The sequence below is a fragment of the Colobus angolensis genome, unplaced genomic scaffold (assembly GCF_000951035.1).
Source record: "Colobus angolensis palliatus isolate OR3802 unplaced genomic scaffold, Cang.pa_1.0 Scaffold200, whole genome shotgun sequence".
Lineage (NCBI taxonomy): Eukaryota > Metazoa > Chordata > Mammalia > Primates > Cercopithecidae > Colobus > Colobus angolensis.
The window spans coordinates 387,632-405,113 of NW_012115156.1; the positions used below are offsets into that span (position 1 = coordinate 387,632).

Below are 17,482 nucleotides of genomic sequence, written 5' to 3' on the forward strand. Positions count from 1 at the left end.
TCTGGTAACCATTCTTCTCCTCTCTAGCTCTATGGGTTCAGTTGTTTTGATTTTTAGATCCCATCTATAAGTGAGAACATGTGATGTTTCACTGTGCCTGGCTTATTTCACTTAATGTAATGACCTCCAGTTCTATCCATGTTGTTGCAAATGACTGAATCTCCTTCTTTTTTATGGCTGAATAGTACTCCATTGTATATATGTATCACATTTTCTTTATCCATTAATCTGTTGATGGACACTTAGGTTGCTTCCAAATCTTGGCTATTGTGAACAGTGCTTCAACAAACATAGGAGTGCGAATATCTCTCTGATATACTGATTTCCTTTCTTTTGAGAATATACCCAGCAGTGGGATTGCTGGATTGTATGGTAGCTCTATTTTTAGCTTTTGAGGAACCTCCAAACTGTTCTCCATCGTGGTTGGGCTAATTTACATTCCCACCAACAGTGTATGAGGGTTCCCTTTTCTCCACATTCTCGTTAGCATTTTTTATTGCCTGTCTTTTAGATAAAAGCCACGTTAACTGGGGTGAGATGACATCTCATTGTAGTTTTGATTTGCATTTCTCTGGTGATCAGTGATATTGAGCACCTTTTCATATGTCTCTTTTCCATTTGTATATCTTCTTTTGACAAATGTCTATTCAAATCTTTTGCCCATTTTAAAATTAGATTATAAATTTTTTCCTGTAGAATTGTTTAAGCTCCTAGTATATTCTGCTTATTAATCCCTTGCAGATAAGTAGATGGCAGATATTTTCACCCATTCCTTGGGTGGTCCCTTCACTGTGTTAATTGTTTCCTTTGCTGTGCAGAAACCTTTTAACTTGATGCGATCCCATTTGTCCATTTTCACTTTGGTTGTCTGTGCTTGTGGGATAACACTTAAGAAATCTTTGCTCACACTGATGTCCTAGAGAGTTTCCTAAATGCTTTCTTGTAGTAGTTTCATCGTTTGAGGTCTTAGGTTTAATTCTTTAGTTGATTTTGATTTGATTTTTGTGTGTGGTGAGAGATAGGGGTCCAGGTTCATTCTTCTGCATATGTATCCTAAAAGATACTGATTTAATTTCCAGCCCTGTCATGTACAAACTGAATGTACTTGTAAATCATTTAAACTTTCTAAGCCTCACTTTCTCTATCTGTAAAGTGGGAGTGATACATATTCTCCTGATGTATATAAAGCACTTAGCCCAGTGCCTAGTACACAGGGAACATCAGATAAACTGAAGCTGTAATCGTCATCATCATCATCATCATCTTAAAACCAGCTTGTGAAACCAGTAAAATGCTTTTCTACTGAGGTTGTGCAACTGACAAACTTTACTTCCTAAAGGGACTGCTGTCTTCTAACATCCAGATGATCAGAAGAAACGTTGATTCCCCTTCCACTCCCTTGCTGCCATTTTTTCTCATCCCTTCATTTGTTAACCAGCTCTCCTGCAGTTCCTAAAGTGCAATTCTGATGAAAGGTGTCTGACCTGGGGGAGGCAGTTTTAGTGAGTGGTATGTGTACACCTTACTATACCTCCAAGATAAGAAAAGGATCTCAGGCCTGCACAGCTCCTTTTCTGCTTTGACAATGAAGGATTATTTTCCTGGAAAAAAGATCGTCTGTGTCCTTTCAAGACAAACAGTCTGCGAGAAGGTCATTCTCCGTTAGCTGGTATGTCGGTGGGATGGCTCTTGGGATTTTCCTGCCATTTCGGTGTCTGCACAGCTTCACCACCTGCCAAGTCATCACTCTTGTTTTCTCTCTCCCAAACTGTAGCTGCTCCCCAGTTAGTTTGACTTTCAGAAGAGAAAAGATTTCAGGATATATCAGCAAGAGGGCTACTGTTCTTATAAACAAAATATTACAGCACATCTCTGGAGGGACGGTGTCATTGAAAAAAAAATGGAAATTATTTAGAAGGTAGCTTGTGGGAGATTGAAAAGCCAGTGTCTCATTGCCCTGTGTCCCAGCTTGCTGTATCCACCCAGGAACAGTGAGGTGCTGGATCCAATTTATGATGTGTTTGTTGCATGCATTCATGTGTGTATCTGTGAGAATGGGATTATAAACAAAATTTCCTTTTCACTATTCCCACAAATGCTTTTATTCCTGAATTCTTCTGCCCCTCACCCTCATGTAGAGAGCTCTCCCTTAAAACAGACAACAACGGGAAAAGGAAAAAAAAAAACACAGAAAATATCTTCCCATGAAAACCTCTTTCACATCTGGCATAAACCAACCTAGATATTTCAACATTAACAATTGAATGATTATTTTTGTCAGCGTCTCATGAAAATTTTAACAAGGCTTATTGAAAGGAAAAATACTGTTTATTTTTCCTTCCCAAGACAATATTGAACTCAACTAAAGAAGACATAGGTGTGTAAAAACCAACTTCCATAGAAGGTGAAATGCCAGCAAGAATGCCACTTATTGTTCTTTTGTTTTTTTCTTTTCTTCCTACATTGTTCTCACTGTATCACTCAGCTTTCTCCCTTAGGTCTTGTACCAAGATGATAAGGGATGGGAATGGGCTCAGTTGCCCATCCCTCATCTCAGAAGCGTTTCAGGGGTTCCAGCTGTGTAGGCCCTGAACTTGACATACTTCAGGTGCTCGTGAATGATGAGTTTTCTTTTCTGCCCTCCCCTACAGATTATGACAGCAGCGCCTCAGCCGTTCCAAGTAGACATCCTCCCAGTAGATGATGGCACGCCTAGAATTGTCACCAACCTGGGACTCCAGTGGCTGGAATACATGGATGGCAAGGTAAGGCTTGCCCCTCTGTCATGTTCACACCACCCAACTTGGGCTACATCCTTATTCATGACAATGACTTACGAATAGAACTCCAGTTCAGCTCACCTGTTTGTCCCTCCCTAAATAAACTGATTTTCCTGAGATTAGTGAGCTCCATGAGTTTGGTTAGGATTGTTTATTAGTTTATTAGATTATGTAGGTTTGGTTACAATTGTGTATAGTTTAAGATGCTCTTACAAAAAGGCCCCAAAATATAGTAGGTCAAACTAGATAGAAGTTTATTTATTTATTTTCTCACATATAGGGTGGAAGTAAGTGGGCAGTGCAGGGCTCTACCTGAGCACTTAGAGATGTGGATTCCTTCCACCTAATTGTTGTGCCATCACTAAGTGGTTGCTATTGACAACCTGGTCAAACTTCTTCAGAAATTCATCAATATACAGTTAGCCCTTGGTATCCACAGGTTCCACATCTGTGGATTCTAACAACTGTGGCTCAAAAATATTTGAAGGGGAAAAAAAAGAAATAATACAACTTTTAAAAATATAGTACAACAACTGTTCATATAGCATTTATGTCATGATAGGTATTATAAGTAATCTTGACTAAAAGTATACAAGAGAAAGTGTATAGGTTATACGCAAGTACTATACCATTTTATATAAGGAATTTGAGCATCCATGGATTTTGTAATCCTCAGAGAAGCCTAGAACCAATCCGCATAGATACCGAGGGACAGCTGTACCAGCATATGGGAAGGAGAAAACAGAAAGAGAGGGGCAAGGAACTCCATATTAAGCAAGTGATACAGAAATTGAATACATTCCTTGCATTCATATTTATTGGCGATAAATTGTTCATATGGCCCAAATGTTGCATGGGAGGCTGGGAAATAGTGTCTCTAGCTGGGCAGGCAGAGGCTCAGCTAAAATACTCTTCACTAGAAGAAGGGGAGAGTGGATTTTGGAAAATATCGAGTGTCTACCATAAATGAGAAAGAAGCGGGGCATTTTTGTAGGTAAGTGTGTGCAGATGAATTGAGCTTTAGATATTCCTTTGTCTTTCTCCTAATTTCCAAATTGGTCATGTTAAGATCTATGCTATAATTTTCACCTAGTAACAATATCAAGCACTAAATCCATATCCCACGCAAACATAGTTCTTCGGTTGAGAACTGGTTTCTTGCATGGGTGGGTGGTATTCTGTCTAGGATGTGGCTTGTTTTCCATCTCCATGGAGCTGATTAGTTCATTGTATGTGTAGCTATTGCACTATAGCTTCTCATTGAACTGGTTGGGTTTAAAAAAAAAAAAAAATGAATTAAAGTTAGTACCAATTTCTCCTATGCCCTATTTGATCTTTTTTCCCCACCTTATTCAGAGCAATTCCATTCTCCTCTCAATCCTCTCCAATTGGGTTTCTACCCCCTACTCCTGCTCTATTGCAGTAACTGTTATTAAAGTCACCAGTGACCTCTATTTTGCCAAATCCAGAGGCCAATTATCTGTCTTTACCTTACTAGACCTAAAAACAGTCTTCAATGCTGTTGACCACCCTCTTTCTTTGCTCAAATGTTGGCTCTCACTAAATACTTCAGTAAATGAATGAATGAAAGTTCAGTCAGTGTATCTGGGCAATATCAGGGTACAGTCTGTTTCTCTTACATGTTTTCAGGCATCATAATTGACTCTTAGAAAGTGACCACCTTCCCTTTACTGAATTATTGTTTCAAAGTTCCAACTTTCTTTCAAGGCCCAACTCTAATCCCGCTGCCTCCAATTCATCCTCCTTCAACTCCAGATGAAATTAACCTCTCTCTCTCTCCCCCTCTCTCTCTTAAAAAGTGTATAGCCCTCATTTTATATCTTCCATTATAGCTCTTGCCACACTGACCTTGTGCATGAGCCTTTCTTTCCCCATAAAGCGTGAATACCTCAAGGGCAGAAGCTGGGATAGTTTTCATCCTCATAGCCTCTCCAATCCTGACAGAGTTTTCCATGCAGTAAATATACTCAGTAAATCATTGTTGAACTGAATTAAATCTGAGTCAGAGGGTCTTGTTCCTGCTTTATTCCCACCTCAGGAATTAAATTTAATGGGTTTCTATTCTAGGCAACCAACCTGATCACCAAGAAGGAACTGCTGACCGTGGACCCAGACACCGAGGATGCACAGCTAGTCTATGAGATAACGACGGGCCCTAAGCATGGCTTTGTGGAGAACAAGCTGCAACCTAGCAAAGCTGCTGCCACTTTCACCCAGGGTGGGGACTCTCTGGGGACTTAAAAACGGGAGAAATGTATGCCAGTGTCACACTCCCTATCTCCCAGATTCTTCTCACAGCCACTTCCAGCTACTTATGCCCAAGTAACCTCTTTGCAAACAGAGATCTCCTAGTGCCTAACCATCCAACTTATGAATTTATTTCTCCTGGTTTTTTTTCCCTGTGATGATTAACTATGGCAAAGAAAAATTCCCCTTTACTCTGCTTCCTCAACTCCTAAATTGCTCTAAGTGTTGGCCAGGTTTTCTGGAAAAGAATGCATGATACTGCTTGGTTTTCTTTAAAAGCAATAACAACAAGAAAGCAAAAAATAGCAAGTAGACATTATGAAAGATCTGTGATCCTATGTGGTTTATTTTTTGATCTCTAAGGATTATAGAGTTTAAGTCTTCAGCCTAGAAATTAAAATCAACATGTATACGTTGCTCAACAGAAGTATTTTCCCTATTTTGAATCACCTCAAGTAGGCCATGTTGTATTTTCATTTTTTATAAGCTTGTCAGGCTCTTCTAGACTGTTTTTCAGGATGGACTTGACTGAGAGCAGTTATTGCAAAACTGCATCTCAAAATTCGTTCTCCATGAATTTTCTTTTTACTCTCTGTCCTCAATTGAATGTTCTCTCCTCACACCTTTTTAGCTGTGCTTTGTGTATGGGATGTTTTAACCCAACTCAGCTATTCTTATTAGCATATACCTTCCAAAGAACGTTTATTAGAAGGAGTTAGGTCTGAGTATGAGGCTATAAACACAGAGGATGGGGTCAAAGACTTTTCTCTGTCAACTCTAGGACTTGCCGTCAACATTCACAAACATTTATTGAAGTGCTTTTTGTCAGGACCCTAGGATTTTCGTTTTATAACAGCATAAGAGATATTTACAATATCTCTGTAAATAAAGACAAATCTTTTGTTTCACAGAGCTTCAGAATTTTCTTTTAAAATCTGACAGAAACATTTATTTTAAAGACTACTATGCTTGACCAGGCACAGTGGCTCACGCCTATAATCCCAGCACTTTGGGAGGCTGAGGTGGGCAGATCACGAAGTCAGGAGATCGAGACCATCCTGGCTAACATGAAACCCCATCTCTCTAAAAATACAAAAAATTAGCCAGGCGTGGTGGCGGGCGCCTGTAGTCCCAGTTACTCAGGAGGCTGAGGCAGGAGAATGGCGTGAACCCGGGAGGTGGAGCTTGCAGTGAGCTGAGATTGAGTCACTGCACTCCAGTTTGGGGGACAGAATGAGACTGTCTCAGAAAAAAATATATATTAATTAATTAATTAATTAATTAATTAATTAATTAATTAATAACTACTGTACTTTTGGTGCTTGGGAAAATAAGTTTTGTCTGTAACCCATTTAGAAGAATAAACTAGGTATGTTGGTGTGGTAATCTATGAAGCTGCCGTTACATCCCTGGGTTAATTCACAGAGAGTCTTTTTTCTCACAGAGGATGTGAACTTGGGGTTGATTCGTTACGTGTTGCACGAGGAGAAGATCCATGAGATGATGGATAGTTTTCAGTTTCTGGTGAAAGACAGTAAACCCAACGTGGTCAGCGACAATGTCTTCCATATCCAGTGGTCCCTCATCAGCTTTAAATATACCAGGTACAAGTTTGACTGTGCTTTCCTTCTTGAGAAATCAATCAGGCAAGCAGAGGGAGTCAGGATGAAGGATGCTGGGGGAGCAGCTCTAGTCACCTGTTGGTGGTGGTGATGGTGATAATGGCAGCGATAAAAGTAATAATTTCACCAAATATTTATTGAGCACTGTATGTATTAGGTACTGCACTAGGACTTGCCATGCATCATCTTATATAATACTTGCAATTCTGAGATGAATTCCATTCCTGTCCCCACAGGGCAAAGTAATAGAGACAGAAACTTGTTGATGTAACTTGTCCACAGTCACATAGCTAATAAGCAGTAAGAGCAGGATGTAAGCCCAGTGATCTTAACGATGTGCTCTACTGCTTCTCAAATGTTTTTGCTTCTGTCTTTAAGTTTTACAAGAGAGTCTAGTAGAACTGATAGCAAAAATAAAAATAGGCATTCAAGTTTGGAAAATAATCACTGGCCTACACTATCACTATCTTCACCTTCCATCTGTATTCTCCTTGTTCTCAAGCCTGTTTTCTCCCCTGGCTTCCTTGGGTTTAGTAGGAATGTATATCTTTAGGGCTAAATGCATGGCTTAATGTAGACAGCACTGTAAGATGCTTTTCTAATCTGTTGGAGAGTTAGAAAGGCAAACAGAGAGATACTGATTGTTAAGGGTAGTGTGCAAGCATGGTGCTGATTTTATAGGTTAGATTATAACTGGGATTATAATTTATGTGGGTGAAATATTCTTTAAGTCTATATTTCAGAGCCTCACTATCCAAGAAATCAACTTCATGAAAATTCAGATAAAAATTAGAACTTGTGGGGAAAAAAGGAAGACTTAAAACCTTGATTTCGCATTCCCCAAGTTCAGGCTATTCTACTCTTACACACATTTGGAGAATTAGAGGAAAATTAGAATCAACTTTTACATATGTAATGTTTTGCTGTTATTTACCTCTCAATTGTATTGCCTTCAAAATTCAATAAATTCAATAAAATTCATCCCTTTTTCTGGACAACCCTCTAACATTTAGTGGACTACGTGGTATACAGGATCCCAAAGCTGGCAATGAGGACTGAGCTCTCAGAGGCACTTTCCCTGCTGTTCTCACAGCCACAAGACATGCACCCAGGTCCAGGGGCCATCCTCAGTGGTGAAAAACAAAGCCCAGCTCATGCCCTACTTTCTGTGGGCTTTCCAAACCTAGACACTTAATATGAATCAATAGCACATGAATAGTTGGCCTTCGAGATTCTGAACAGGAAGCTAAATTAATCCTGTTCTTCCTTCATTGTCTTAAAGTTCCATTTGTCTAAACACCTCTGTTAGGTAGGCTTACCTCACATTTTCTTAATTCTGCTTCTGCCCTGACTCCATTCACAGTTCCTGGAGATCTGGTTCAGTCAGTTCCCACCTAAGTCATTGATTGCCTTCAGAGCAGCTTTCTTCCCTAAGAACCCACTGATCTCTTGTGATTACTCAACCGCAGTAGGGAGAGATTGTTTTTCCTTTCTCTGTGCCCCGAAATCTGAAGTTCATAGCTCCTATGTGCTGTCCATCTCCCAAACTGACTCTCAGCTTGCTTCCAAAGCAGGAAAGACGACATTCTGCATCCACAGCTTCCCTGTTTATTTGATGTTCTGATTGTTCAGATGAGCTCACTGGATTCTTAGAGGAACCAAACTTCCTCTTCTCTACCTAATGCCAAGAACCAAATGGAAGAGACAGGCATTAAACAAGTTGTTTTTTCATAACTATGGGGAATATTTTAAGAGAGGCCTTTTTGTGTGCTTCCAGCTACAATGTCAGTGAGAAGGCAGGGTCTGTCAGTGTCACGGTGCAGAGGACTGGGAACCTGAACCAATATGCCATCGTCCTGTGTCGCACTGAGCAAGGCACCGCCAGCTCCAGCTCCAGGGTCAGCTCCCAACCTGGGCAACAGGACTACGTAGAGTATGCTGGCCAGGTAGGTGGGGTGGTGGGGTCGGGGGAGGCTCCAGCAAGGGCTGTGACATGGCTGCAAGTGATTGTGGTAGTTTCCCACTTCTCACCCAACTTTGCTTTTCATTAGTTTCCTTCCTCAAGTATTAAATAGTTTTCCTATGTTCCCCTCCCATAGCACTTTGTTCTTGACGATCTCTCTAACCTCCATTGAAGTTTTAACTGCCAAAGGAGAAGTTGTTGTCTAGTTTCTCAGTCTTTACATTTTGCTTCATGACAAAAAGATGTCTCCAAGCATCATGTTCTACACTCAGCTTTGGTATCCGAACCCTTCCTCTCCCCTCATCTTTTTTACCTAAAGGGAGAAAAGAGAGTGTATAAGGAGACTGGTTAGGAAGTCCTTAGAATAGGCTGGCTGAGATGATGGGAGCTTGGGCTTCGATTATGAAGTGAAGTTAGAGAGAAGTGGATGGATTTGACAGATGAGTGAGAATTGATAGGATTTGGCAGTGGATTGATTACACAATGGGGCCAAAGGGAAAGATGGATGATGATGCCTCTTGCTAGGAAGGGACATGTAAGAGGAGCCAGTTTGGCAAGGTTTGGTGCTCGTGACTTTGCTTGCTTTGGCCATGTTGAGTATAAATTGTCTTAGAAACAGCAGGTTGACCACTGTATAGATGGGCAGAGCATGCAGAGAAGAATCTGGTGTCCAGAGAGAAATTTGCAAGTCATCTACATATCAGTGGTAATTAAGGGTGGCAATGAGAAAGAAAAAGGAGAGAGTGAAAGCAGAAGAGAAAGGAGGACTTAAATAGTCAACAAATACAGGGCCCCATGTGTTTGTCATCTTTTATGGAGGGCACAATATCTGGCACTTAATGTTGTTTTTCAAAGCAACTTTATTATTATTAAGGCGACACAGATCTGTGTAAAGAGAAGTGGGCTCTGTTCTTTAATTGAGGCATTTCAGCTGGACTAAGCTAATGCCTCTTAAGTCAAATGTAAGTGAGGAATTAGGAGAGAACAGATAAGCTAATGTCTTTCAGCTAAATGATAAGACAGAGGATATTCTTGTGTTTTGCAGGGAAAGACAAAAGACTGTCAGTGTATTCTAGATCTTACATAAAGATCTGTTGAGTGTTTCATTACCTTGGGAGTGTTTTAAAATATGAAGCTTAATAAAACTTAATGTGATTAGTTGATTAGATATGTACTAATAATGCTCTGTTTGATTAAAATTTCTGCGGATTTGTATATCCCCAGACATTTATGACTGTTTTCTGTACATATTTCAGTTGTCTCCGTTTACACAAAGTATAGCCCAGGCCCATTTCCTGCAGTTACAGTTTTGGACAAGTCCATAGTCATGGTTTCATTTGAAGGTTTTTAATTTCTTTCTTTCTTCTTTTTTTAAACAAAGTAAAACCAGAATAAATCCCTATAAGTTCACAATTGTGTGCATATAAAATAATTTCTGTGTTTTGTACTGGGCTAAAATCATTCACATTTTAATAGCAAAGGGTGTAGTCAAAATATCAAGTTAAAATTAGTCTACCTTGTTTATAATGTAATTTTCTATGAATTTAAATTCCATTATTTGGTACACTGGAATTTTATGTCAATTTTAATTGTGTAAGTAAATATGGTGATAGTAATGATAATATCTTATGTTTGTATGGTGCTTTAAAATACACTTAGCACCTTCATATACAAGACCTCCTTTAGAAGTGTGTGAGGTAGGAATATTACTATTTTTTCTTTAGTTGATGAGGAATCTGATGTTTATAAAGCTTCATAACCTAATATGGCTTGGAAGTAACAGAACCAGACCTGAGAACAGAACTTCACACTCCAAGGCCAGAGATCTTCCAGAAAGGGAGCTGAGTCATCAAATGATGACTATGGCTGCACCAAGTGAGTTAATAAGACAGGCTATAAAGAGTTACTACATGTTTTTCTCTGGTCACCAATGGTAGGAGAGATTTTGCTCCTTCATGTTCTTATACAATAAAGCAGCCCTCCTGTACAGGTAAAGAATGGGAAGAGGTGGCTGGGTGTTCCAGGTGATACAGCAGGGAACCAGGGCTGGGAGAACCAACTATCTCAGTCAGTTCTCTGCCCACTGGGCTTAGATGCTCTTTTCCTATGATGCCCTTGGGGAGCAGAGCAGGGGAAGCTCAGGCACAGCTTAACTTCTTGTTGGTCCCTTTGTGACAGGTCCAGTTTGATGAGCGAGAGGACACCAAGTCCTGCACCATTGTCATCAACGATGACGACGTGTTTGAAAATGTTGAGAGTTTCACTGTGGAGCTCAGCATGCCAGCTTATGCCCTGTTAGGGGAATTCACCCGGGCGAAGGTCATTATCAACGACACCGAGGATGAACCCACATTAGAGTTTGACAAGAAGATCTACCGGGTCAACGAGAGTGCTGGTTTTCTGTTTGCACCTATTGAAAGAAAAGGTCTGTTGGTGCCACAGGTGACAAAGAGCTATAAGAATTGCTAACATTGGCTGGGCACGGTGGCTCAAGCCTGTAATCCCAGCACTTTGGGAGGCCGAGACGGGCGGATCACGAGATCAGGAGATTGAGACCATCCTGGCTAACACGGTGAAACCCCGTCTCTACTAAAAAATACAAAAAACTAGCCGGGCGAGGTGGCAGGCGCCTGTAGTCCCAACTACTCGGGAGGCTGAGGCAGGAGAATGGCGTAAACCTGGGAGGCGGAGCTTGCAGTGAACTGAGATCCGGCCACTGCACTCCAGCCTGAGCCACAGAGCAAGACTCCGTCTCAAAAAAAGAAAAAAAAAAAAAAAAAAAAGAATTGCTAACATTTATTGAGTTCCTATTATGTGCTAAGTGCTCATCTCATGCATTATATTAACTCACATGTGTACTTTCCACACATTAACTCATTTGGTTCCCACAATAACCCTAATGATGATTCTAGCCATAGTGACTACCATCAGAAAGCCTCTTTTCTTAATTCAGGTTGTTAGAGCTCCCATTTATTCTTGAATTGGACTAGAAGACTGGTTATATTTAGCCTTTCAAATTATTCATGAATCAGTATTCTTAATTAATAACTCAATCCATAAAATATTTAGTAACCTTGGTCAAGGAGGGAAGTTACAGTTCCTAAGGACTGGCTTTCCATCTTATTCTTGGAAGACAGAAATATGCTGAAAATTTCCCTATGTGACAGTCATATTAGAGTTCAGATGAGAAATAAACTGTGTGTAAGAAATAAAGGGCAATTCTTTTTTGTTTTTTTTGTTTTTTTTTTTTTTTTTTTGAGGCGGAGTCTCGCTCTGTCGCCCGAACTGGAGTGCAGTGGCCGAATCTCAGCTCACTGCAAGCTCCGCCTCCCGGGTTCCCGCCATTCTCCTGCCTCAGCCTCCGGAGTAGCTGGGACTACAGGCGCCCGCCACCTCGCCCGGCTAGTTTTTGTATTTTTAGTAGAGATGGGGTTTCACCGTGTTAGCCAGGATGGTCTCGATCTCCTGACCTCGTGATCCGCCCGTCTCGGCCTCCCAAAGCGCTGGGATTACATGCTTGAGCCACCGCGCCCGGCCTGTTTTGTTTTCAATCGATACATAATAATTGTGCATGTTGATAAAAGGGCAATTCTTGAGGAGTTGGAAATAAAAATAAAGATCATATGGAATTATGATTGTGCAAGATTGAGACTTTAAAACACATGGAAATTGAACCTCCATTCAAAGGCACAACAAGACTGTAAATGATGATGTTGGGTTTCTTTATTGAATCTGCTGACTGGGTGTTAGTGTAACAAATACTGTAGATAGCAAAAACCCTTGGTAATACCACTTGGAAAACAAGCAAGCCTCATTGATTGCTCTGGGCCAGCAAGCCAGGCCCACAACAGACTGTCACCAAGGGAAGTGGCAGCCCTAATAAGTAAAGTCATTTGTATAGAGTGGCAGGTTTTATTTTGTTTTGTCTTTCTCTTTTTAAATAAGCCTGCTTCTCTCTGGGAATTAAAGTATAGAAGTTTATTCAGAAAGGCAGTGAACTGTGCTTATAGCACTACCTTCAGGACACAGTTACTTTGCTACTTACAGTACCAAATATGTGTCTTATCTTCCCACCTGCTGTGGTCTTAGATGGTGGGCAATGAGTCTTGCAAATTAACAGAGCACAAAATTCACAGAATGGGAAATCCATTTTGAGTTGTTTGGCGAAGTATCTGGGGTATATTAAATCCTCAAGTGGTTTATACCACAAGCTCAAAAGAAACTGCAATTCAGGAAGGTTTTATGTCAGAGTTTGAACAGAAATAGTGATGGACTGTATCAGAGGGACCAAGCTCATTAACTTGTCAGAGGTTTTAAAATGTGAGAAAAACTCATTCAAATGCTTTGGTTTTTTGCCATTTGTTTTTCAGGAGATGCAAGCAGCATTGTATCTGCAGTTTGCTACACAGTCCCTAAGTCAGCTATGGGAAGTAGCCTCTATGCTCTAGAATCAGGCTCTGATTTTAAATCTAGAGGGATGTCTGCTGCGAGTCGTGTGATATTCGGGCCTGGGGTGACCGTGTCCACCTGTGATGTCATGCTTATTGATGACAGCGAGTATGAAGAGGAAGAAGAGTTTGAGATTGCCTTGGCAGATGCCTCTGACAATGCCCGCATTGGAAGGGTGGCGACAGCCAAGGTGCTCATTAGTGGTCCCAACGATGCCTCCACTGTGTCCCTGGGCAACACAGCTTTCACTGTCAGTGAGGACGCAGGTAATGGAGAGTGTCTCTGAGGTTCCTTCACCTGTCTCCTGATTCCTTTCTTGAACAGTTTTCTCCTTAGATTTCAGAATATCCTCGAGACATTGAGAATTCCATTCCTCAAGGATACTATTGTTGGTCTAAGGCATTATATAATGCTTGGCCAAGACCAAGCATGGAATTTAGTATAGAGAGTTCCATCCACTTTTCTTACTCTGTTTTTTTTTTTAATAAATTTTTGTGTGTACATAGTAACTCTATAGATTTATGGATTACATGATATATTTTGATACAGGCATGCAATATATAATGATCACATCAGGATAAATCGGGTATTCATCACCTCAAGCATTTATCGTTTGTGTTACATACAATCCAATTATACTCTTTTAGTTATTTTAAAATGTGCAATTAAATTATTTTGACTATAGTCACCCTGTTGTGCTAGGAAATACTAGTCTTCATTCTAACTATTTTGTGTACCCATTAACCATGCCCACTCCCCCCACTCCACCACCATTTCCCATCCCCACTACTCTTCCCATCCTCTGGTAACCATCCTTCTACAACATGGATGGAACTGGAGGTCCTTATGCTAAGTGAAATAATCCAGGCACAGAAAGACAAACTTCACATGTACTCACTTATTTGTGGGAGCGAAAGGTTAAAATCATTGAGGTCGTGGAGATAGAGTGTAGAAGACTTGCTCTGGTTCTTGATGGCAAGCAGGGCTATGGCTTAGAGCCTAGAGCTTCATGGGCTGACCTCTGTGGTCCAGAGGGAGGGTCTGGTGCTGAGCATCTGGGCTTATGAAAGGGGGGAATGTGATATGTTGAAGATGGAAGTGAAGTATTTAGTGTACTCTTAGTTTCCTAAGACATTCTTCAAAGTTTCAGTGTCTTCATACAGTGAAACTTTCTCATTCATGTAATAGCCCAAAGCGATCAGTGTGCAGGTCACTTTCACATGGTATTTCAGAGACGTGGGCTCCTTTCCCACTTGTGGCTCCACAAAGGTCTTGAAGTCTTCTGTATGCTGCAGGCAGATGTACTACTGGCGGAGGGGCAACAACTACACTAAGTGTCTCCTGATCTGGGCCAGATCAAGGCCTTTCACCTCTATGAAGGGATTTGGAGGAGCACTGGGAACAGATATTTTTGAGCACTTACCGAATGCCGGGCACCATACCATGTATGTTCCATGCATTCTCACTTAATCTTCTATGGAAGAGAGAACATTATATAAAAGAGCAAATGGAGGCCTGGAGTGGTTAAGTCAGTCATCAATGATTAAGCAGCTAATATCATGGCCAGGCTAGATTCAAACCCAGACCTTTCTACTATAGTATGTTTCTTTTCCCATACATCAAATGCCCAGCCATAACTACATTACACCTCACAGCATACTGGCTAGAAAATGTGGTGATTGGAAATTGTAGGGTTTTCATGAAGCTTTTCTCTGCCCTTGATTGTGAAAATAGCTAAATATCTTTAGGACACTACAAAGTATGATGCCACAGTGGACAGGAAGATGAACTTCATTCGTAAGATGAGTAATAAGCACATGAGGTTTAAGTCATGACATGTACTTGGGTAAAAGAGAGAAATCAACCCAGTTAGGAATATTTAATTAGAAACATTCAGCTTCAGGCTCCATAGAGTCCCTAGCTGGGTCCTCCTTAATTTACTATTTTCTGACACATTCCTGAGGCCCCAGGCTCTAAGTTTCTTCTCCCTAAATAGGTTTGAGACATTTTGCAATAGACTCTTCTCTCCTTAGGTGCTTTATTTTCCTGTGAGCAGTCTCCCTTGTGAAGCCACAACAGCCTTCTCCCCTAAGGACTCTCTCTAGCACCACCTCCATGAAGCCCTTCTCTAGATCTCCTCTTGATCCTAGTGTCAGTGAAAAGACAGGTAGTGACACCTCTAGGCCTTCACCTCAGATGGGCCATAGGAGCATCACTGAAGCTGGATTCCACAAGCTGAAAGGGCTAAAAGCTGCCACTATTGCAGTGAGGGAGAACGTCATTCTGAAAACCTCACTGCTTTTCTGGCTCAAAGTTAACCATTAAAATCTCTATGAATCTTAATTCAGGCACAGTAAAGATTCCAGTTATCCGCCATGGTACTGACCTCTCTACTTTCACATCTGTCTGGTGTGCAACGCGGCCCTCAGACCCAGCTTCTGCCACACCAGGAGTTGACTACGTTCCCAGCTCTCGGAAGGTGGAATTTGGGCCCGGTGTCACTGAACAGGTGCGTTTACAGCAGTCCAGACTCCACAAGGTTGACAGGTCAGTTTGTGAATGTTGTCTTTAGTTTGCTTCCCAAGCTCTCTAAACTCCCCTGGCAATATTCCTATCTTTCCTTTCTTTAAAAACACGCACATATAAACAAGAGACTAACTTAGGAGGGGATCTTCTAAAAACTCTCCTAGTGACATTTTTAGCATTAAATATCCAGCCTTACAGATTCAGGATATAAACTATACTCGTTTGATATAAATGTCTAAAAACAAACTCTAAGCGGCATGTAATAAAGAGATCATCATGTTATGGATTAGAAAATCTTACTTTAAAACCAAAGAAAGACAAGCTGTGACCTTTGCCCTACTTAAGGCAAATGGGGATTAGGTGGTGGGTCCTCTGTAAAGTTTGCTTTGATTTTTCTTCTAGTATTGCACCTTGACTATCTTGGATGACACTCAGTATCCAGTAATTGAAGGACTGGAGACATTTGTGGTTTTCCTCAGCTCAGCACAAGGAGCCGAACTGACCAAACCCTTCCAGGCAGTCATTGCAATTAATGACACATTCCAAGATGGTAAGAGATTGGGGATGCCAGCTGGTAGTTCCAAATATATTTCTATTTTTTCTTTAATGTCCACACATGTGACATTGGAACTCATTCACGTTTTCATTCAAGAAATATGTGTGTGTACATGTGTACACGTCAGCATTTGCACTTTTACATAGCAGAGTAAGTAGATGTGAGAGAGAACCATTGATGTCTCCGGTACTCTGCCAGACACAAAGAGATGTATAAGCCTTGGGCCCTGTCCTCAAGAAGCTCAATGTCTCACTGTGGAATCGGACCCTTAAAGAGAGAAATTTGAATAAATTATGATAAATGACCTAATGGTACTATACATCCAGCACTATGGGAGCAGAGGGAACTGAACAGGAACTACAAGTGGGTGAAATTATGGATTTCACCAAGGAGATTGTATTTAAGCAGAGTCTTCAGGTGTGATAGGAGTCTATCTAATGGATAATAAAGGAAAACCTATTTCGAATGGAGAGATATAGTAAATACAATGTATAATGTCTTGAAAGATGCATATTTGGGGAACAGACCCTTACTTTTGCTTTGAGCATGGGAGGGGGTGAATAGAAGAATGGAATGGAAAGACAGATTGGAGTCAAGTTCTGAGAGGCTTTAAGATCCAGCCTAAGGATTCTATAAGCAAAGGGTAGCAGGGGATGCTTATAAGCAGAGGAGTGATGTGTTTTTTTATTTTAGAAAACGAATATTGGCAGTGTTGTAGATGATGTGCAGGAATGAATAGATGTAGTCACTGCTGAAGATGTAACCTAAGTAACATGAGGAAAAGCAGGAAAGGCTCGTTGCTTCTCAGAAGAACTGATGAGATTAGACTTGTCAGAACTTCAGGATCCACTGTGTGGATTCTAGAGTTGGGTGGAGAAGATGAAGTCAAACCTTCCACCTAAAGCAGCAGGAACCCTCATTAGCATCCCCAGAGATTGACCATAGAGCCCATGATTAAACTCCTAATGGCTGAGAAATCCTCAAGAAAGGAACAAGAAGCCAAATCGGATAATCTTTGATGTTTCTATTTATTCTTAAATCATTTATTTCATGTATATAGTAGTAAACAATTCAAATGGCTACAAGGGTATGGCAAAAAAAAATGGCAAATGGCAAAAAGACTATGAAAATTAAATCTTCTTTCTATCCCTGTCTCCCAGTCCCCTAGTTCCCTTCACTGGAGACAACCATTTTAACCAGTTTTTTGTGTGTTTGTCCTTCAGGTTTCTATTTATTCTTAAATCATTTATTTCATGTATATAGTAGTAAACAATTCAAATGGCTACAAGGGTATGGCAAAAAAAAATGGCAAATGGCA

The 17,482-nt window shown here is 40.7% G+C and overlaps 1 protein-coding gene across 1 annotated transcript in view; it reads left to right on the plus strand.

Moving 5' to 3' along the window:
* FRAS1 (Fraser extracellular matrix complex subunit 1) overlaps positions 1–17,482 on the plus strand; it is a 455,628-nt gene that overhangs the window by 374,148 nt on the left and 63,998 nt on the right. The window contains exons 51-58 of the mRNA XM_011941729.1: positions 2,652–2,765; positions 4,869–5,019; positions 6,493–6,652; positions 8,448–8,616; positions 10,812–11,058; positions 13,004–13,348; positions 15,431–15,591; positions 16,011–16,158. Coding sequence (XP_011797119.1) covers positions 2,652–2,765; positions 4,869–5,019; positions 6,493–6,652; positions 8,448–8,616; positions 10,812–11,058; positions 13,004–13,348; positions 15,431–15,591; positions 16,011–16,158 — 1,495 coding nt within the window. The remainder of the gene's footprint in view (positions 1–2,651; positions 2,766–4,868; positions 5,020–6,492; positions 6,653–8,447; positions 8,617–10,811; positions 11,059–13,003; positions 13,349–15,430; positions 15,592–16,010; positions 16,159–17,482) is intronic.